This window comes from Cnephaeus nilssonii, assembly GCF_951640355.1.
Source record: "Cnephaeus nilssonii genome assembly, chromosome: 5".
NCBI lineage: Eukaryota > Metazoa > Chordata > Mammalia > Chiroptera > Vespertilionidae > Cnephaeus > Cnephaeus nilssonii.
Genome location: NC_137076.1, coordinates 73,629,652 through 73,651,722, shown reverse-complemented (window position 1 = coordinate 73,651,722; position 22,071 = coordinate 73,629,652). Strand labels below are relative to the sequence as shown.

At 40.3% G+C, this 22,071-nt stretch overlaps 1 protein-coding gene across 5 annotated transcripts in view; it reads left to right on the top strand.

The window, feature by feature from the left end:
* RAPGEF6 (Rap guanine nucleotide exchange factor 6) overlaps nucleotides 1–22,071 on the top strand; it is a 181,531-nt gene that overhangs the window by 67,224 nt on the left and 92,236 nt on the right. For all 5 annotated transcript variants that reach the window (XM_079773202.1, XM_079773200.1, XM_079773198.1 and 2 more), the window contains exon 7: nucleotides 11,239–11,370. In XM_079773202.1, coding sequence (XP_079629328.1) covers nucleotides 11,239–11,370 — 132 coding nt within the window. The remainder of the gene's footprint in view (nucleotides 1–11,238; nucleotides 11,371–22,071) is intronic.

The window sequence follows — 22,071 nt, the reverse complement described above, 5'->3', positions numbered from 1 at the left end:
AACCAGAAAGCCAGACTTAGATCAACAATTCTGTCTTAGTGATGCATTAGAACAAGAAGCAGTACTGCAGAGCTGTGAATAGTGAATGTGAAAAGAGAAATTTGTAATTTTGAAGATTCTCAGGCATGCTACAGGACAAACCTGTTAGAGCATATGTCTTCTAACTACCATTTGCTCAACGGTTGATTTTTTTTTCTTTTTTAACCTCTGGTGGTAAGAATATAAAGAAGAAACTTTCATTTTAAGGATACAGTGTTCTGGTTGCTTCTGATGCAGAAGAATCACTGCAGTGCTTGCTCTACAGAATGAAATAAGTTGAAGAAAAGACAAAGCTGTATTATAGAGAGAAAAGGTTTCTCAGAATCCAGGACCCAGATTTGGTGCATGTTGCCTTATTTGCTTTCATTGTTACATTATTATCTGTTGTGTTACCACTGCATGTCTGTGCCAGGTGTCTGAGGTAGCATGTGTATGTCTGTGTGTTCTGAGCCAGAAATACAAACATCTTGATTTACTGTGATTTGCTTGTTTAAAGTGAACATTTTGATGAAAATTGTTGCAGTTTTTAGAACAATACTGTAAGCTACTGAAAGCTGATTTCAGTTTGAAAGGGATTTGGAGAAGCTGCCTTTATATATATAACACTACAAGTGGTGTATGATTTGTAAAAAGAAACTTAATAGAATTTTGTCAGCATACTCATCAGTGTGGCTCTGGTTTGAAAAGGAAACTACCCTTTCCAGCCCAGGAAATGGCTTTTCTTGTTCGCTGTTATGCCAATTGTCTTCAGCCATGGGCCTCCAAAGTAAGTAATTGTTATTTTCTTTTGAGATTGAACTAATCTAATTATTAAATTTAAGTTCTGTTTTGAATTGTAAGTGAACTTTATTGTGCTCTTTTATTTTTTTAACTTTAAAAATAAGAACTACAGAGCAATCTAAAAAGCCCAATCTCATGCCCATTTTGTTTTTCAATTAAAGGAATCTTTATTTGCCTCTAAGAGGGTTTGAAAAAATACCTTCATAATAATCTATAGACTTTAAATGCAATGCATTTGAAGTGTACTGTCTTAGGACTGAATCATCATTTGGTTATGGCTATTGCTGTACTTTTCTGAGATCATACCCTTAAATGTACTCTTGAATGTATTATTGTATTGCCTCATTTCCTTAAATAGTTGATATATTGAGCTATGTTTTTATTATAAATTTTCACTGGTATGGTGTTAGCAAATAAAATTATTAAATTGTATTATTTTATGAAAACTGAGTAATACTTCTTAAGCAGTAAAATAATATAGAGAAAATACTCATGAAGTAATTATATGAAAATATTTTAATACTGTTCTTAATTATTTTCAAAATAGTAGTAAGTGAACAATTGCTAGCTTGAAACCATTTAAGATCATATGTTATACTTGTCATTTAAAGCAAACATATTAACTCAGAAAAACGCATACTGCTATATATCAGGACATGCTAGGTTTTAGGAAAAATACAGTATAATTTAATAAATTATATTGTTCTTAGTGGCTCTTTATGTAGATCTGAATTTTATGCTACTCAAGTTGTCTTTCCTGCTAGATACATTTCAAAAACAGGAAGACAGAGAAGAATGAATTTTTGGTTTGATTTCATGAAACTAAATGTTTTAGTAAGCACTGTAATTGTAACATAGACATATTAAGAGTTCTTTATAGTTCTGTTGACTAGAAACAGACACAATAGAGGCATTTCTTAGCATGATCTGAAATCATGTCTTTGTTAAAAGGTTGTCCTATTGATGGTGACGAAGGGAGAAATACTATGATAGCATCATGGTGTACTGTTTTATCTGAAAGGGAGCTCTTTGCATATCTTTCTTAAAAGCAGCTTCTAGAAGGACATTTAAATTGTCCATTTGGCAAACACCTGATTGAAATGTAAAGAGATGGAAGGAAGCCTAGGTACACACTTCATTTGTGCTATTATCTGGTAAGACATGGATGGCCTCTTTAATATAAATGCCACCTGTAGGGCCCACACATTGCTGATGCTTGAGAGTGGCACTACTAAGGTTTAAAAATGACATGTAGATGAGAAATGGATGAGACCAGGTGAAAAATCCTTTTAAAAAATTAAGAATGAGATATAGGAGTTGTTGTTGTTTTTTAGAATAGCATCAAATAATAGCCTTTGGGGGTGCTGGTAACCAACTTTTGATTTAAGATTTAAAAAGTATAGAAAAGCCAAAAAGGATTTTAAAGATAAGATTCTAAGGTTTCATTAAATGCCAGCAAATATTATCTGGGCAGGACTCTCTGACTGGTACTTTACTGTGTAAATTAAGTATTTATAATAGAGAACATATCTTCTTCCCTCTCCTCCATCTCTCATGTTACTGTTGATGGAATTTTAACTCTGGATTGTGAGTAAACACATTAAACTTGTGATTAATTTTTTATATTCGCTACTTTTGATTTTCCAATACATTTTTACTGGTTTTATTTATTAACTAGAGGCCCGGTGCACAAAATTCGTGCACAGGGGTGCAGGGGGAGGGGTGTCCCTCAGTCCTGTCTTGGCCTGCAAAGATGCCAGCATCCCTCACCCCGACCTCTAGCCAGAGGTTCCTCCCCTCCTTCTGCACAGCCTCTGGGAAGATGCTTGTCCTGGGGCCTCCTCAGGGCCCTGGCCCACGACGCCCTGCAGTTCGGGTACTCGGGGCTTTCAGGTCTGGCTTCCTCACCTGGCATGGTGAGCATCAGCTGCCATGGGAGCCTTGCCTTAGGAGTCACCCCCTTGGACCATACTACTTGCGAGTGTGTGTGTCGGGGGGCGGGGGGGGGGGGGCCTTGGCCTCGGTGGCAGTGATTTGATGTCTGTAACATGCCCGCTGACACCCACCACCGCGGCGCAACACTGGTCCCGTCTGGACTGCTGGCAGGGGGCTTCAGTCTGCGACTGGGGCTGATGGGCTGCAGGTGGAGGACCCCGGCACCCATAGGGCTGTCAGCATCAGGAACTGGAAAGATCCATTTTTCTGGTTCCTCCCCTGCCGTGCGGATGCTGAGCTCCGGGCCCCAAAGGCCCGTTCACTCCCGCTGCACGGCTGGCCGGGGCGGGGGCGTGTGCGCGTGGTGCCAGGGGCCCTTTAACTCCCGCCGCACGGCCGGCCGCGGCAGGGGCGCGTGCGCGCGGCCCCAGAGCCCCGTTTACTCCCGCAGCATGGCCCGCTGGGCTGCAGCACAGCCATGGCGCAGACACTGAGCTCGCGCCGCCACTGGCGATGCGAGCTCAGCATCCTGCCAGCCCCATTTGGTCCCTGCTCAGCAGCGTAGCGGCCGATTGCGAGTCCCCGCCCCCCGCTCCTCCCACCGGCCCAATTGGCTACCCCGGCCACCCCAAATCCCGCCCCCCTGGGCCTCCCGGCCCAATTGCGGGCATAGCGGAGGTACGGTCAATTTGTATATTACCATTTTATTATGTAGGATTCCTGTATTTTTCCCATACTACTAGTTGGATTTCATTACTTCTGAACTCATTTATTTTATTGAGGAAATAAGTATTTCTAGCAGCAAGATTCTGGAACTTAAGTCCTTATATATTCAAAATGCTTTATTTTATATTAACTCTTAAAAATAATTGTTTATTTGTATATATATAATAATCAGTCTAAAGTCTTTTTCCTTTAGCACTTTGAAAAAGTTAATGCATTGTCTTCTGGCATTCGGTATTGGGGATGAGAAGTCTGGGTTCCTTATGATTCTTGTTCCTTTGTTAAGTATTGTGTTTTACTTTGTTTCTGTTTTGTATTTGTTTTTATTTTTTATTCTCACCAGAGGATTAACAAATTTTTTTTCCATTGATTTTTTTTTTGAGAGGGTGGAAGGGAGGGGGAGGAGACAGAGAGAGAAACATCAATGTGAGAGAGACAAGTTGATTGGTTGCCTCCCAAAGGCACCCTGACCGGGACGGGGATGGCGCCTCCAACCAAGGTATGTGCCTTTCACTGGAATCAAACCTGAGATCCTTCGGTTCTAGAGCCGACGCTCTAACCACTGAGAAAAACTGGCTAGGGCTGTTTCTGTTTTATCTTTTTTCCTTGTTGATGCCATGAAGTTTTACATGGATTGTCTAAATTTTATTTTATTTTGTTTTCCTTTCTTGGCAATTGGAAATCTCTCAAGCTGAAAATTCCCATTTGTCTTCAGATGTGGGAAATTTGTTAGTTTGTTTTTATTTTTGAAAACTACAACTCTTTATGTTATTGCTCCAGATGTTGGAACTGTGCATCTGTCCATAATGTCTCCAAACATTTGTTTTATCCTTTGTTCCCACTCTGCATTTCCAGTTTGATCTTCTGGCTTATTAATTCATTCTCCATTTGTGACCAATTGCTATTTTGCTACTTATCTTTAAATTTCCATAATTTAATCATCATATCCTTGATTTCTGAAATCTTAAGTGATGCTTTTTCACAATTACCCTTGTTTAATAACTTGTTTTTATTTTATGGATACTACTAGAAGCCCGGTGCACGAAATTCGTGCACGGCGGGGGGTTGTCCCTCAACCCAGCCTGTACCCTCTCCAATCTGGGACATCCCTCTCACAATCCAGGACTGCTGGCTCCCAACTGCTTGCCTGCCTGCCTTCCTGATTGCCCCTAACCGCTTCTGCCTGCCAGCCTGATCACCCCCTAACCACTCCGCTGCCAGCCTGGTTGATGCTTAACTGCTCCCCTGCCAGCCTGTTTGCCCCCAACTTCCCTCCTCTGCCAGCCTGGTCATCCCTAACTGCCCTCTCCTGCAGGGTTGATCACCTCCAACTGCCCTCCCTTGCAAGCCTGGTCCCTCTCAACTGCCCTCCCTTGCAGGCCGGGTGCCTCCCAACTGCCCTCCCCTGCTGGCCATCTTGTAGTGGCCATCTTGTGTCCACATGGGGGCAGGATCTTTGACCACATGGGGGCAGCTATATTGTGTGTTGCAGTGATGATCAATCTGTATATTACTCTTTTATTAGATAAGATTGAGGCCTGGTGCACGGGTGGGGGCCAGCTGGTTTGCCCTGAAGGGTGTCCCAGATCAAGGTGGGGTTCCCTTGGGGCGTGGGGTGGCCTGAGCGAGGGGCCTGTGGTGGTTTGCAGGCGGGCCACGCCCCCTGGCAACCTAAGCGGAGGCCCTGGTATCTGGGATTTATTTTCCTTCTACAATTGAAACTTTGTAGCCTGGAGCAGAGCCAAGCCTGCTGTTCCCTCCGGGGCGGCAGCCATCTCTGTGGCAGTTAATTCACCTTCTACAGTTGAAACTTTGTTGCCTTAAGCGGGTGAGCCCGGCCAGGGTGTGCTTTAAAGCTTTGCTTCCCCTGTTGCCGCCGGCAACCCTGGCCTGCTCTCTCAAGCTCCATTCTGTTGCCATTTGTTTGAATTTGTTTACCTTCTATAATTGAAACTTTGTAGCTTGAGTGGAGGCTTAGGCCTGCAACGGCTATGGAAAGCTTGGCTTGCTCTGTTACCTGGGAAACCTTGCTCTCTGTGGCTGTAGCCATCTTGGTTTGGGTTAATTTGCATACTCGCCCTGATTGGCTGGTGGGCGTGGCTTGGCTGGTGGGCGTGGCTTATGTAGCGGAGTGATGGTTAATTTGCATATTACCATTTTATTAGAGAAGATTCTTTTTCCTCATTGTCTTATTATCTCTTTCTTCAGTTTAAATTCTTCTCTTAGTTGAGTTTCTGGAGTTTCTTTCAGGGAGTTGACTTCCTTGAGTGATTCTTAGTTGCGAGCTCCCTTTCTTGGTCTATTTAAAGTTGCTTGCCTTAAGTGACTGTTCAATGAGTGAAGGAGGCATTACCACTTTGGCTTCTATATTCCTTCTTTGGGTGTTCCTACAATCAGCCACTGGTCTAGGAAGTACTTGCACTCTCATTTTTACACAGCTAAATTTACAGGTAATTTCTTGGCCTTTATCTTACTTTACCTGTCTGCAGCATTTGACATAGTTGATCACTCCCTCTTCCTTGGCAGACTTTCTTTAGAGTCAAAGTCAGAGTCTTCACCATGACTTCCTAGACCAGTGGTTCTCAACCTTCCTAATGCCACGACCCTTTAATACAGTTCCTCATGTTGTGGTGACCCCCAACCATAAAATTATTTTCGTTGCTACTTCATAACTGTAATTTTGCTACTGTTAATGAATCGTAATGTAAATATCTGTATTTTCCGATGGTCTTAGGCTCTACAGCAGTAGTTCTCAACCTGTGGGTTATGATGGTGTTTTCTGATGGTCTTAGGCGACCCTGCTAGCGGTTCTCAACCTGTGGTTCATAACCCACAGGTTGAGAACCACTGCTGTAGAGCCTAAGACCATCGGAAAATACAGATATTTACATTACGATTCATTAACAGTAGCAAAATTACAGTTATGAAGTAGCAACGAAAATAATTTTATGGTTGGGGGTCACCACAACATGAGGAACTGTATTAAAGGGTCGCGGCATTAGGAAGGTTGAGAACCACTGTCCTAGACAGTGTTATCTTTGCTCGTTCACTCTGGTTTCCTTGCTTTTCCTCAGATTTGCCAGACACTCCTTTTTTTTTTTCTCTCATTACGTCTATGTTCACTTTTAATAAACTCATTGTTAGTGCACATATTAATTGAAAGCTGCTCTGTGGTTTAAAAAAAAAAGTGGGAAAAATATGTCTTCTAATATTATTGAGTTATTTAACAATATCCCCCCAACCCCTCATTTTTTAATAAAAGTGTAATGAGTTATGAATACATGTTTCATCTTCGCATGCCTCAGGCACAGTGCTGGTGTATACCAAGGCCACTTGGATTAGATAGAGCTACTTTCTCTAGGGCTTTAGACTTCTCCATAAAATAGGCTCCAGGCTGCTTTGGTGGTTTTAGAATCTTTTCTCTCTCTTTTTCTCTCTCTCGGCTGACATTTTTATGATATGTCACTATCTAGTGGTAGAAGCTTCTTTATAATTCTGGTAGTTTTCTTTTGATTTCATAAACCCTCCATCTTCCTGTGCCTTGACTAATGTTTCCGGTTTCCCATAAGTTTAATTTTCTGCCATTTCATCTTCTATACTTCCAGAGTAATCTTTTTAAGAACCAAGTCTCTTCTACTCATTTTCTTACTTAAAACTCTTCAGTAGCTTTTTTCTTGTTCAGGAAATCTAAGCACCCAAGAATGCTACATCTGGCCCTTCATCTCCTGTATCTTCCTGTATAAACCTGTACCTGAGCTACAGTGGTTTGCTTACTGTTTACTTTTTATTCAATAGAAATAAAATGTGAACCACATATGTAATTTTAAACCTTCTTATAGCCACATTAAAAATATTTTAAGGTGAAATGTAATATATTTAGTAAGTTTTTGAAACATAATAAAAATGTAGTAGTGATTTAATTACTAAATCCAATTTGTATTTTACACTTACAGCATGTGTCAATTTGATTAACCACACACTTCAAGGGCTTGGTAGCCATGTATGACTAGGGCTACCGTATTGGACACTGCAGTTCTGGGTCTTGTCAGTACTATTCAGTACATTTAGTCTAAATTGGCATCCTTAGGACTCATCTTAAATATCATTCTTCCTGCTCTCTATTCCCAGTGAAAATGAGATCTTTCTAAGCTGCATTTGTTATTTTAGTATTTTAATTGTCTTCTTTAATCTCTCAAACCTCATGATGTTTTATTATTGCTTTTATGACTAGTATTCTTGTTCAGTAAATGGGAAATTAGACCAGCAAGCTTAATAGAAATTTATTTATATTTATAGTAACTGAGTATAGAGTCCTGAAATGTCTTCCAATGAGTAGCACACAAGAACTTATAGACTTTGTAAAATGCACAAGAATCATCGTTATTTCTTGGTCTTTTAAATAAGGTTAATGGGTAGGTGATTTCTGGATAGGCATGGTGCTTCTCTGTCAGGTAGCTATGTTTTAAAAAGCATATTCTAATAATGCAGCTTGGAATTTAACAATGGATCTTTGAGGAATGCTATTTTGTTGGGGAATTGTGCAATTTTAAACATTCTTTTTAGGATTATTATTAATATTCATACTTACAGAGCCCTTTGCATGCCCTTCTCTTAAATGAAATATATGGGTTGTAAGGGGCAAAAAGTTTCAGATAGTCAAGTTTCTTATTAAAGAGTACATTTCCCTATTAATTGTTCTTAGTTCTGGAAGGTTATTCTTGAAGACTAAGTTTTTAATCATGAGGTGAAATCTTGAACGTTCATATAATAATGCTCTTGTGCTGTACACACCTGCATTTGTGACAATCTAGATTCAAGTAGGTCTCTGCCACCAGCCTGCTAAAATTAATTGCCCTATGAATATTTCTTAGATAGATGCACGGGCTTATCCCAAAGCATTATTTCTTACATTGGAAAGATGTTAATAAGAATATTGGGCGGGGGGTGGGGGGGTAAGAATATTGGGAAAAGTTTGGAGAATGCTGTGTGAAACAGGTATCTTGATTGTGGGACTGGACTTCTTAGATCCTCCATAAATATGCTTATGTTTGTTGTGAAGAACTAAGGAGCATATAGTATAACATTATTTTCTAAGTGATTCAGCTATTAAAACCTCACAACCTTTTTTAAAAATATATCCATGAGTATTACTCCAAAGTATACAGTTAAGGAAGTGCTGCCCTCACTAAAATACTGAATTTGCCTTTGATGAAACTTCATCTGTTCATATATTCGAGGAAATCTGAGCAGCAGTGATAGTGTTTGGGAGGCAAATGTATTCATTTATTCCACAAATACTTAATGTATAGGTTCATGTGTAAGCACTATGCTATACCTTCATTAGGTAGTAAAAGTAAGATACAAGTATATCATTGTAGAGTTGCCTGGACATCTGTGTGTGTGTGTGTGTGTGTGTGTGTGTGTGTGTGTGTGTGTGTGTGTGTGTGTGAGAGAGAGAGAGAGAGAGAGAGAGAGAGAGAGAGAGATATGCAGAGATAACATTATCTCTGTATAATTGGGATATAGACAGCATGAATGCTGCATTCAAAGAAATGGAGGAAAAAAACACAAGTATTTTAATTTCCATTGATTTCTCAGCTTCCCTCCCATACAGGTCCTTATGTTGGGAGTTTTTTGTTATCTAAAATATATCACTTTCTACTGTTTTCAGTGCTTATAAGATAAATGCTTATTCTCAGCTTTCCATTATATATCAAGTATATTAGTATTTATCACAAGGCATTCTAATAATACTCATCTTTGAATCTTGATTACATTTTTTCATCATAAAAAGTCCGATTGTGTATTATGTGTATAGCAACTGTTAGTTGCTAAGGGTTATAGAATTTCAACACATTCCATTGTCTGTGGCCATTTTTAAATGAGAAGATAAGATAAAATTTCTCTCACATGTGTATGTATTTGTTTTCTGTTTTGAAAAAAAATGTCAAATTATTTCTAGAAATGATAGAAGAATGCTTTCTCCATGTGAAAATAAAGCATTTCAGCTAGATATTGCAGATAAAGCTATAATTACTTTGGATCATCACTTCCGATCTTTCTTCTTCACTAGAAATATATTTTTTACAGTTTACATATTTGGGACATGTAGTGAGCCCTCAGATGTTAGCTGTGCAATCACCATCATTATTATTTCCATTGGATAAAGAAGTTGAGGGGATTCCTAATGAAAATCTTAGTTTTTGAAGTTGAAAGCAATTGCTATATGCTTATAAAAATGTGTCCTCTCTCACTTTTACACTGAGCTCCTTAAAGGTAGGATCCATCCTTTTTCAGCATTATGTTACCAGCAGAGATCCTGGCACAAAATAAGAGTTTATCAGAGAGTACTAGAATCAGATAGATCTGAGTTGAATTTCAACTCCACTACTAACTTGAGTGTGAGATCTTGGGCAAGTTGCAAATCCGAGTGCCTCAGTTCCTCATCAGTAAAGTAGGGAGGAAAATAATGCCTGCCTTTTAGGATCCAGTGAGGATGAAGATTGCTCGGTACATTTTAAGTATCTTTTCTAAGCCAGTTTACAGATTTGCTCTTCTGGCTTTGGTTTATTGTATTACTTTTATGAATGACTTTCTCCTTAGTCTTATCTCTGTAGGAATCATATCTCCCACACCACAACCAAACATCTGACATTTGGAAACAATTTTCAGTCTTTACCTTTCTATCTATTTCATACTAACATGACATTTTAAAAAATATTTTCATTGATTTTAGAGAGAGAGGAAGGGAGGGGGAGGGAGGAAGAGAGAGAGAGAGAGAAACATCAATGTGAGAGAGAAGCATTGATTGGCTGCCTCCCGCATGCTCCCCTACTGGGAGTCAAGCCCACAGCAGGAGCCGGGGGGGGGGGGGGGGGGGGGGGGGCGGGGAGCATATGCCCTGAGAAGGAATCAAACCCGTGACCTTTTGGTTCATGGGATGACACTCAACCAGCTGAGCCACTCTGGTCAGGGCGTGTTTTTTTCTTTGTATCTAAACAATAGAAGCAAAGTAGGAGGAAGATCTCTGAGTTGAGGACTATTCCCATCAATATATTTTTATTATAATTATTGTAAACAGTTTTACTTAGCTCATTGATTTTTCTGCTGCCTTTATAAATACACATATTAGAGCTATAAAATGGCCTCTTAGTATGGCTTTAGCTTATTGCATAGCTTTTGATACGTAACATTTTCATTTTTATTCTGTATAAATATTTTCTAACTTCCAAGTGTGACTTCACTGACCTATGGGCTATTTAGAGGTCTGTTTTATAATTTGCAAGTACATGATAATTTTCTAGTTATCTTTTTTCACTTATTTCCACCTTATTTGCACTGTGATCATGGGATATTATAATTTAATTCAAGATATTACTGTTTTATTCTCCTATTAGCAATCATTTTGTATTGGTGTGTGTGCCCATATGTGTATATAATACTATTCCCTCCCTTTATGGTGGAAACAGCTGATATTTGTGGTGAGGGAAAGTTTTTCCTCTGAAATACCATTACAAATAGTAATATTTTTTGAAAACTGTTCAGTGGGTTTCCACTGTAGGCTTGCCTAATAGTGTCAGAGTATTAATTTGGTTATCATTTCCTAAGTGATTTCCTAAAAATGGAAAATTTGCATAGAAGTGCAGTTGTACAGTAATGTACATCAAGCAAAAGTTGGTTGCAGAAGTTGCATTGTGTCAAAAACTCTCTTATAAAAGTGGTTTGATATTTAGAATATCTTAAATTATTTTTCTTCTTCAGCTTCCAGCTGATCTTACGAAGATGCATATCACAGACAACCCTCATCCACAGGTGACTCATGTGTCTTCCAGTCATTCTGGTTGTAGCATCGCTAGTGACTCTGGGAGCAGCAGTTTATCTGATATCTATCAGGTAATACTTTAGTGGTTTGTGTGTGATGTATATGGATTTTTTATTCTACCAAGTATCCCGTGCTTGTGCTTTAGCTGGTCACATGTCTTTTAAGTAAGGTTTGAAATTCAGGCATAAGGTTTTGGGGAAAATATACTTTATTTACCGTTTCAGAGTTGGAAGTCTAATTAAAGAGGTGATCTTTTTGAGGGTGATTAAATATGATCCAGCAGTGTATGGACATAGTGTTCTTTTATCCAGATGAAACCATATGTTTGTCTTGGTAAAAATTAGTTATTGAGGCCTGGTTGGTGTGGCTCAATGGTTAAGTGTTGGCCCACACACCAAAGGGTCACAGGTTCAGTTCCTGGTCAAGGGCACATACCTACCTGGGTTGCAGGTTCAATCCCTGGCCCTGGTCAGGGTACGTGAGGGAAGCTCACATCAATGTTTCTCTCTCTTTCTCCCCCCCCCCCCCCAGTTCCCCTCCCTTCCACTCTCTCTTTAAAAAATCAGTGGAAAAAATATCCTCCTGTGAGGATTAACAACAACAAAAAATAGTTATTAAAACAATTAAACTTATAATAAGGCCGATTTTTATTATTACTATATAAAATCTTCTATAAGTAAGATCATGAAGAAAATTAGAGTTGCTTTTGTATTTTAAAGGCTTTATTAAATTTTCTAGTAGCCACATTAAAAAAATAAAAGGAAACAGGTAAAATTAATTTTAATAATATATTTTATTTAGCACAATATATCCAAATATTATCACTTTAACATTTAACTAGTATTTAAAAACTATGAATGAGTTACTTAAATTTTTTATGCTGTTTTCAATAGCCAGAATTTATTATAAACTTACAGCGGTAATGTCAATTTAGACTAGCCACATTTCAAGTACCCAACAGCTACATGTGGATTGTGGCTACCATATAGTACCACTGTGTTGAAATAGAATCATTGTTGTCTGAGGAAAACATTTTAGACTCTGATTCTACTGAGTTACCCAGATTCAGATGTTTTAGGAATATCACCATTTCTATGTTAAGGGAAGTTTGTAGGCAGAAGCAAGTTGGAAAAAGCCTCCATGTTTGCTTTGTCCACAAAAGTCATTGCTCTGGCCAACAAAATCTTCCTTTTTGACATTTTATAATAGAGCAAGGAATTCTCCCTGTTCACCATTTTATAGTAGACAGAAAAGGAAAAAAAATTTTAAAGTAAATGGCTCTGGGGCCTTATTATGTGTTTGTTTAGTTGTTGGACTCCATGCATTCTGCCCCTCACCAAAAGTGTCTTATGGAAGAAATAACAGTTGTTGCACACCTCACCATCAAAGTAGAGTAGTGTCTTCTCTGGACTCTGTTTTTTCTAGAGAAGAATCCCAAGGAAGATTGACCCTGGATTAATGAGGTTTAGGGATGTAGCTGTAGATTTCTCCCAGGGTAAGTGAGAATATCTGGACCTTGTTAGAAGAGTCTATACAACTAATATATGGTGTTGACAGACAATAGATAACCTAGTATCACTAGTATATCCTTTCTAAATCAGATGTGACCACCTTTTCGGAGCAAGGAACAGCCCTAAATGAATGTGAGAAAAGAGATAAGAGGATAGCATACAGATTGACATTCAAGGTCACTTGAGAAGGCCAATGCTTTATTATGAACTAAAAGATGGGCTACACACAGTAGGGTTCTGTATCTTTGGCAAGATCCTGGAGGATATTTTGAAGCATTGCACTTATATTAGCATTTATAGGATGTTCACCTACTGGATTGCACACCTGAGGCAGGCCTTGTAAGTGCCTGCTTTTAAGGGTTTCATTTTGTAGGGAGGTGAAGGCCTGGCAAGGTGGAAACTGGATGGTGGGGGGCAGTAGGGAAAAACGGGGGGAGGGGGGACATCTGTAATACTCTCAACAATAAAAGATAGATAGATAGATAGATAGATAGATAGATAGATAGATGATAGATAGAAAATGAGAAAGTAGAAAAAAGTTTCATTTTGGATAAACTATGGACAGGTACCCTTGCCATTGTCCTGCATGTCAAAGGAGTGCCTCCATTAGAAAGTGAAGAAGACTCCAGTTTATACCCCAGAAACCTGGAAGTTAGCATTGGCTCTCCTTCCTTGATCATCACATTCAGCACCAAATCATATCAATTCTGTATGCTGCAACACGAATTGTTGTGTATTTATGTACATGTGTTTAATGTTAATTGAGATGTAATCTATAATAATAAAAGGGTAATATGCTAATTAGACTGGACGTCTTCCGGATGTCCTTCCTGATGAAGCCGGGGCCAGCAGGAAGCCAGCCCGGGTCCTGGGTGCCTGCAGGCAGCTGGAGGTAAGCCAGCCCGGGTCACAGTGCCAGAGTGAAGCCGGTGCCGGCAGCCCAGGTCCCAGGTGCTGGAGGGAAGCTGCTGCTGGCAGCCACGGGAAAGAAGGCCTGCCTACTCTCGCATGAATTTTCGTGCACCAGGCCTCTAGTTTACATAAAATAAAATTCATCTTCTTTAGTGTAGCCTACATAAAGACATAGAACATTTCCATCACCTCAACAAGTACTTTATGCCCTTCTGTAGATAGTCCCTTCTCCTGATCCCCAGCTCCTGGCAACGTCCAATCTGCTCTCTACCCTTACAGTTTTGTGTTTTCCAGAAGGTCATGTAAGTGAAATCATATAGTTAAGTGATGACACAGTGAAATTTGCAAAGTAACCAATGAAATAAAAGTAAGCTTTAATGAATTTAGGGAGAGTAGACAGATAAAAGGATTTTTAAAATGAAATTCTAGAACCAAAACAGGAATTCAGAAATTTAAAGTGGAAAATTATAATACCAGAGTCAAATATGCAAAAATGTAAGATAATATATTTAAGAGTAGCCAAAACAGGTAAAAATGTTCAAACTGGGACTTTAGTTAAGTTTAGAACAATAGGCAAAGGAACGAAACAGTATAAAGATTAAAACAAGCAAAACTACAGAGATAAAAGCAAAAGGAAAATAAATCAGAATCTTTAAATAAATATATAGGGTATCCCAAATAATGTATACACACATTTTGAATAGTTATAAAGGCAGTGTTTATTAAAATACATTTCATTTCCAGAATGAAGCTATCAGCTGTTGAAGTTTGTATACATTTTTTGGGGACACCCTGTATGTGCATGCATATATACACTGAGTGGCCAGATTATTATGATCTCTGAACACATAATAATCTGGCCACTCAGTGTATATCCTATATAATAAAAGGCTAATATGCAAATTGTCCCCTCAACCAGGAATTTGACCAGCAGGCAGGCTGGCCAACCGCCCATGTCCCCTCCCCCTGGCCAGGCTGGCCGGACCCCACCCATGCATGAATTCATGCACTCATGCACGAATTCATGCACTGTGGCCAGATCATTATGCATTCAGAGATCATAATAATCTGGCCACTCAGTGTATATTTGTATTTGTATACATTGAATGCAAATCTGAATTCAAGAGGACCAAATGGTAATGTTTTTCTACTGGTGGTTGGTTTGTGGGTACTTTTATTGTGTTTCTTAAGCTTTTATTATGTTTTTTTCTCAATGAACATTATTATTTATTTAACAAATTTTAAAAAGGAGGTAAATATGGTGTATAATTAAAAATAAAAGTTGAATAAAATTGTGGGAAAAGATTAAAGGAATAATTAGTAGAGGATAAAAGGTTTAAGAGCAAAAATAATCCTATATAATAATAGGGTAATACGCAAATCGACCAAACAGCAGAACGACCAGTCGCTATGACACACACTGACCACCAGGGGGGCAGACGCTCAACACAGGAGCTGCCCCTGGGTGGTCAGTGCGCTCCCACAGGGGGAGCACCGCTCAGCCACAAGTCGGGCTGATGGCTGGCGAGCGCAGTGGTGGTGGCCTGGTCCCAAGCCACAGTCGGACATCCCCTGAGGGCTCCTAGACTGCTAAAGGGCGCAGGCCGGGCTGAGGGACACCCACCTCCCCGAGTCATGAATGTTGTGCACTGGGCCTCTAGTCCTATATAATAAAAGCATAGTATGGAAATTGTCCCCTTGACTGGGAGTTCAATCAGGGGGCGGGGCCAGCAGGGGGAAGGGAGGGAGGCCCTGGCCAGCAGCAGGCAGCCAGGGGAAGGGAGTGAGTACCAGGCCGGCCCACGTCAGCGAGGTACCCTACCAGTGCACATATGTAGTGCACTGGGCCTCTAGTAGATCAATAAAATATATCCCCCAAAATGCAAACTATCTAGATTACAATTTAAAAATATGGATAAGCAAAATAACATCAACTAAAGTGTATATATGCAATCAGATCCTCGGGACCAAAAGGGAAGAAAAGAGGGCTTAATGTCAATGCTCTACCCTTAGCCTTTTCTTGACCTTAGGCCTCCTTTGTGGTACTTATTAAAGCTGTGAATATACCCTTTAGTACAGGTGTACATTCCCATTGTATATACCTTGGCCAGCAACAGTTGAAGTTGTTTGTCTGGTTATCCGAATTTCTCAGCACTTGGGAGATTTTAAAAAGTGGACACCTAACCCAGTCATGTCTTACAAAGTAATGCAAGTATTTTTAATTTGGAGAGTTGTGGTAAAAAGAGAGATAGTCATTCTAACAGCAATTCTTAACAAGAAAATGGTTTGCACCAGTGGTCGGAAAACTCATTAGTCAGCAGAGCCAAATATCAACAGTACGATTGAAATTTCTTTTGAGAGCCGAAAACCGACTTTTGCGCATGGGCCATTAAGTTTCAATCGCACTGTATGTGCGCGCCCGCACGTGGTATTTTTTGGAAGAGCCACACTCAAGGGGCCAAAGAGCCGCATGTGGCTCACGAGCCGCAGTTTGCCAACCACTGGTTTACACCATTGTATATGGCCAAATGTGTGGCTGTGCTCCTATGCATTTTCTTCTTTAGAAGTTTTCATGTCTTCTGCTTTAAAATAAAAGCCTCTAGTTCTCAAAGAAACTTCCGAATAAAGCATTTACAACAGTCTGGAATAAAAGGCAAGCAATGGTTTCAGTGTGAATGTGTTTTTAATCAAATTAGCTTAAAATTTAGCTAAAGGTATGCATTTAGATGTTAGAATATTCTTGGGTAACATTTTATGTATTCTCAATACTTAAGAAATAGGAGTGCTTCTCTCTAGGTTCCTTTTCCTATTTATTTCAATCTTGTCCAAGAGCTGAGACTGTGAAATCTTGAACTTAAAGCACTTGTCTCTTCATTAACTTATGTGCCACAAAACAGCATGTTGATTAACAATAGTGGTCCCATAAGATTTTAATAGATTATAAGCAAAAAGTTTGTGATGTTCAAAGAAAAAGCTAGACCCAGCCGAAACCGGTTTGGCTCAGTGGATAGAGCGTCAGTCTGCGGACTGGAAGGTCCCAGGTTCGATTCCGGTCAAGGGCATGTACATTGGTTGCGGGCACATCCCCCGGTGGGGGGTGTGCAGAAAGCAGCTGGTCAATGTCTTTCTCTCATCGATGTTTCTAGTTCTCTATCGCTCTCCCTTCCTCTCTGTGAAAAATCAATAAAATATATTTTAAAGAAAAAAGAAAAAGCTAGACCCAGCTAAGATGTTGAATTTAGTGCTAGCTCTGGGTGGTTTAAATTAAGGAGGAGGCTCAGCATGCTCTCCACCTGCCCTGTGACAACCAAAGTTGGCAAGGGAGCTAGAGGAGAGAGCTGAGGAACAGGGAAGCCCTGGAGCCCACCCCTGCACATGGGCACATGCACACACACTCCTGCACACAAACTTACTTCTCTTCCCTCCATTTCTCTTTATCTTTACTCCCAGTCCAGTTTCTGCCTCTCCCCTCATCCCCCCTTCCTCCTCCCAAAAACTTCTATTATTTCTCCTCTCCAGTTTTATCTCCTAGATCTCTGTCTCTGCTCTCCCTCTCCTCTCTTCCTTCCCTCCCTCCCTGCCTTCCTTCTTCTCTCACTCCTCCTGATGACTACTTTTCCTACAATGATGCTTTCTCCCATAGCCTTCCTCCGAACCCTCCACCCCCCCGCCGAGTATATGCACATACACATACACTTTCTTTTATACTGTACTAGGGGCCCGGTGCACGAAATTCGTGCACTTGGGGTGGCAGGTCCCTCAGCCCAACCTGCCCCCTCTCACATACTGGGAGCCCTCAGGGGATGTCCCGGGGGGAGCGGGCCTAAGCCGCAGTCTGGCCTCCCTTTGTGGGAGGCAGCCGGGCTGATCAGGGGATGGCACCAGCCCCATCACCCCGCTGCTGCAGCCACTGCCAGTCACCACAGCCACCAAGGTGTTTTCATCAACATGGACTCCAGTCCCTTCACCAAGAAAAAAATGACAACTTTCTTTAGGCATTTTCAAGATGTGTCTTTCATAGGATATGCATTTCTTTATTATTATTATATATTTTATCCTCACCTGAGGATATGTTTCCATTGACTTAGAGAATGTGGAAGAGAAAGGGAAAGACAGAGAGAAACATCAAAGTGAGAGGAACACTTTGATTGGTTGCCTCCTGCATGAGCCCTGACCTGGGCCCTGGCCAGTGAGGAGCCTGCAACCTAGGTACATGCCCTTGATCAGAATCGAATCCAGACCCTGCTGTCAGCAGGCCGAGGCATTATCCACTGAGTCAAACCGGCTAGGGCAGGATATGACATTTCTTAGCCCTCCAGCAGCGGACCTTCGTTTTTTTCTCCAGAAGTGTGGTGGATAAACCCTAGATCACCTTTTTGGATTCTTATTACCCAAGTTACTAAGAATATTACCAGTGGCATACAGGAAGCTTAGCCAATGTGCATTCAGAAAAGGTGTTTCCTCTATAGTTCACACCAATTGCGGGCTGGGCCCTGCTCAGGCCTTTAGGCCTTGGGCAGGAGCGGACCCCCAGCTCCCTGCAATCCATCGCAGGCTCCGCTCCCTGCGATGGATCACAGGAGCGGACCCCCAGCTCCCTGCGATGGATCGCAGGAGCGGACCCCCAGCTCCCTGCGATGGATTGCAGGAGCGGACCCCCAGCTCCCTGCGATTGATTGCAGGAGCAGACCCCCAGCTCCCTGCGATTGATTGCAGGAGCGGACCCCCAGCTCCCTGCGATTGATTGCAGGCTCCGCTCCTGCCCAAGGCCGAAAGCCTTCAGCGGAGGCTTTCGGCCTTGGGCGGGAGCGGACCCCCAGCTCCCTGCGATCCATCACAGGCTCCGCTCCTGCCCCCTCGTTCTGATTGCAGGCTTGGCCCTGCCCAGGAGCCCCCTGGCTCAGGCCCTTCCCAGGCTGCTCTGGGCTCATGTGGCCTTACTTCACAGTGACCTGGGTGCCAGAATGTTCCTGGGAAACAGGCACTGGGCGCCTATGTATGCAAATTAACCGCCATCTTTTTTGGTTTATTTGCATACTCACTCTGATTGGCTATGGGCATCCAAAGGTACGATCAATTTACATGTTTTTCTATTATTAGGTAAGATTACTATTGTACCTTTTCTATTTTTAGATGTGTTTGGATATACAAATAATTAGCATCATCTTATCGTTGCCTACAGTATTCAGTACTGCGACATGCTGTACAGGCTTGAAACCTAGGAGCAATAGGCTATACCATATAGACCCACTGTGTATTGGGTCTATAAAAGTGTACTCTGTGACCACATAAGAACAAAATCACCTAACTCCTCAGAGCATATCCCTGTCTTTTAGTGACACATGACTGTACTTTTAGATAATCTGAGGGGTACATTTAATCCCCACCTATATTTTTTAGCTTCTTTGTAGGACGTAAACTTGTTCCTAAAAATCCTGATGCTTTAGTTATTACCTTACAGCTTGATTTCTTAATTCAGAGCTGTACTGCCCAGTCTCTTTAGGTCCCTGGTGTCACATTTCCACTGGGATGTTCTTTTGACACCTAGCTTTGTCTACTACATGTTTTCTTCCACTTTAATGTTTTTGTTAAGAATATTATCTGTGCCCTAGTCAATATCTGTTATCTTTGTTTTCTTTTTTAAAATTTTTACTTGAAATAAATTGCGAAAAAAACAGTTACAACTTTATGTAAAAAGCTTCAATGCTTCACTTCTACCTAATTTACACTCTTTGCTTCATTTCAAATTTATATCCAAGCCTTTTTCTCCTAACCACAATTTGCAAATTTGGTTTTATATTCTACTATTCTCCACTTGCACATGGTAGATCTGGTCCATGACTAACATAATGGCTACTCCCTGACCATGTGCCTTTTCCCAGTTCAGTGTGTGGTAATGCTGCTGTGCCAGCAGCTCCACCTGCATGACATTTCACATTGTCTCACATGTCTTGGAACCTCAGCAGTTTTTCTGTGTCATGCCTCTTTCTCTTCTCTTGTTTAGTGTAGATATGTTATGTGTACACTTGACTTTTTTTTTATCAGAGTACATTTGTGGGAGTAGTTTTTTCTTATTTGTATATCCCATGCTGAGTTAAGCACAATTTTGGCACTTAGGAAGTAACCTAGAAATTTTTCAGTTGAATTACACTTATGGGTAGAAACCAGTATTGTTTCCAAGACTAAAGTGTGATTATCTGGGGCATCGGAGGCTTTACTTTGCCTGCCTGCCCTGTTGTAGAGATTATGGAATGGGCCAGCCTGGACAGCACGATTTGAAGGATTGATTTCACATGATTCTCACCCTGACCAGAAAGACAAAGAAGAAACATAACGGCTAAGTGGTCCATGAATAAGGTTGAAAGAAATACTGAAAAAAGGAATGCAGAATATAGAAGCACTGAAGACCTAAGGTTCTGGCCTAATACTTGCTCTAAATTTGAAAATGTGATTTTTGTAAATTTGTGTAACTTTTCATTCTAACCTGTAGTTCCCCTTATTGTAGCTTCATGTTTATCTGGATGCAAACAGGAAAAGGAAATCCTCTGGTGGTTTATTTGGGGAAGGCCAAGTCATCAGAAAATCACCTCAGACTGTCTGCCTCACCAAATTATATTTACACATATACATAGAGACACTCATACTGCGAAAGGAAAAACACAAGAAGTTTAATATTTGTCTTATCAGCCCTCCCACCGATATACTTTTTTTTATTTGGACTTAATTCATTTAGTAAAATCTTCTTGATGGTCTGCTATTCTAAGGGCTAGGATAAAGTGGTTGAAAGGCCAGGACTCTGATCTTCTGTGTACCCTACCTTCATGAATATGACATATCTTTGTACCTACCTTTTTTATAACAGCTTTTGATATCTCTGAGGCCCTGTTGAATTTTATTTTTGGCTTTTGCCCTCTCTTTGCTTTAGTTTGGATATTTTTTATTGCCCTTCTTCAAGTTCACTCTTCTTAAAGTTTGGGTTTCTATTATTGAGATCTCCCATTTTCTCCCTAATTATGTTTGTATTTTCTTTTAAATCTTTCAACTTCTTGATAATAAATATCTATAGATCATGTCTTCTAATTCCATCATCTCTGTCATTCCTGGACCTCTTATATTGATAGATTTTTCTCCTGGTACAGATCACAACTCTGGTTCTTCACCTACCTAGTAAGTTTTTGTTATATATTGGACATTGAGGATACATTTTTAAAATGCTTATCGAGTTACTATAGGATTAAATTTTCTGCTAAGGAATTGCATCCTCAGAAGCATCATTCAGTGACTTCCAGTCCTGGTGGTGGTCATCATATCTAACTTTACCTGAAGACATGGCTTGCCTTTGTTTTAGTCAAGGAATTAGACTTTGGACTCCATCTATGTAGCTCACTTTATTTTACTTATTTTTAAATTACCAAAACTTTTAATTTCCTAGTATGTTTTTGGCCACTTTTTCTTATTTTTATTCTTAATTCTTATTTTGGCACCATATTTCTCTTGTATACACTTAACATTTTAGCAGTTTGGTATGTTCTCATAACTAATTTTATTCATCCTTTTGTATCCTACTTTGAAAAAAAGACAGGCAGGAGAAGACAATTGTAAGGAGAGATTAAATTCTTTTATTTGCACATGGCCTAAAAAGTTTCCTAAAAGAGTTCTTTAGTAGCCTTCTCCCCATCCCTACCCATGACTTCCATTCTCTCTAAGGAGCTATTTTCTTAAATGTCTTCACTCCTCAGGCAGATGACAATACTCCTTCCCTATTGTCCATATAATTGAACTGCATCTTGCTTTTTTGTTATGAGCCATCCATCTTTTTATCAGATATAACCTAAAAGTTGAAATAATCTGGATCAAGGGATGAAAACCTGATGAAGACAAGGGTGGTTTAAGAACTCAAATTTATAAGGTAGATTGTCCTTGAGAATTGATAAAGTGGAAAAAGGCTATTCTTGGGATGAGCTTCTGTATTCTGAAAAATTAAATGAACTTGTGTGCAAAATACTGCTTTGTTTTTTAACCCTACCAGACCGCTGTACCAATTTTTCGGTAATTTCCAAATCTGCCTCTATACTGCTGTACCTAATTTTCAGTACTTTGCCTAGTACGTGAAAAAAATGCGTCACAAACTAAAAATAATCAACCAATCGTGGTCAGACCTCATGGTTAGCCATTGCAAATGTCTGCCCCCATGTGTTTGAATTGACTTTGTGTGGTTTGACGTGAAAAATTCTGAAAATTCACAAAGAAACGAGCTGCTGATGAACCAAGCACTTCAACAGGAAAGCGAAGTAGGTCTAGGCTTATCACAGTCCAACAGGTGATCGATACTTTAGTTGATTCAGACTC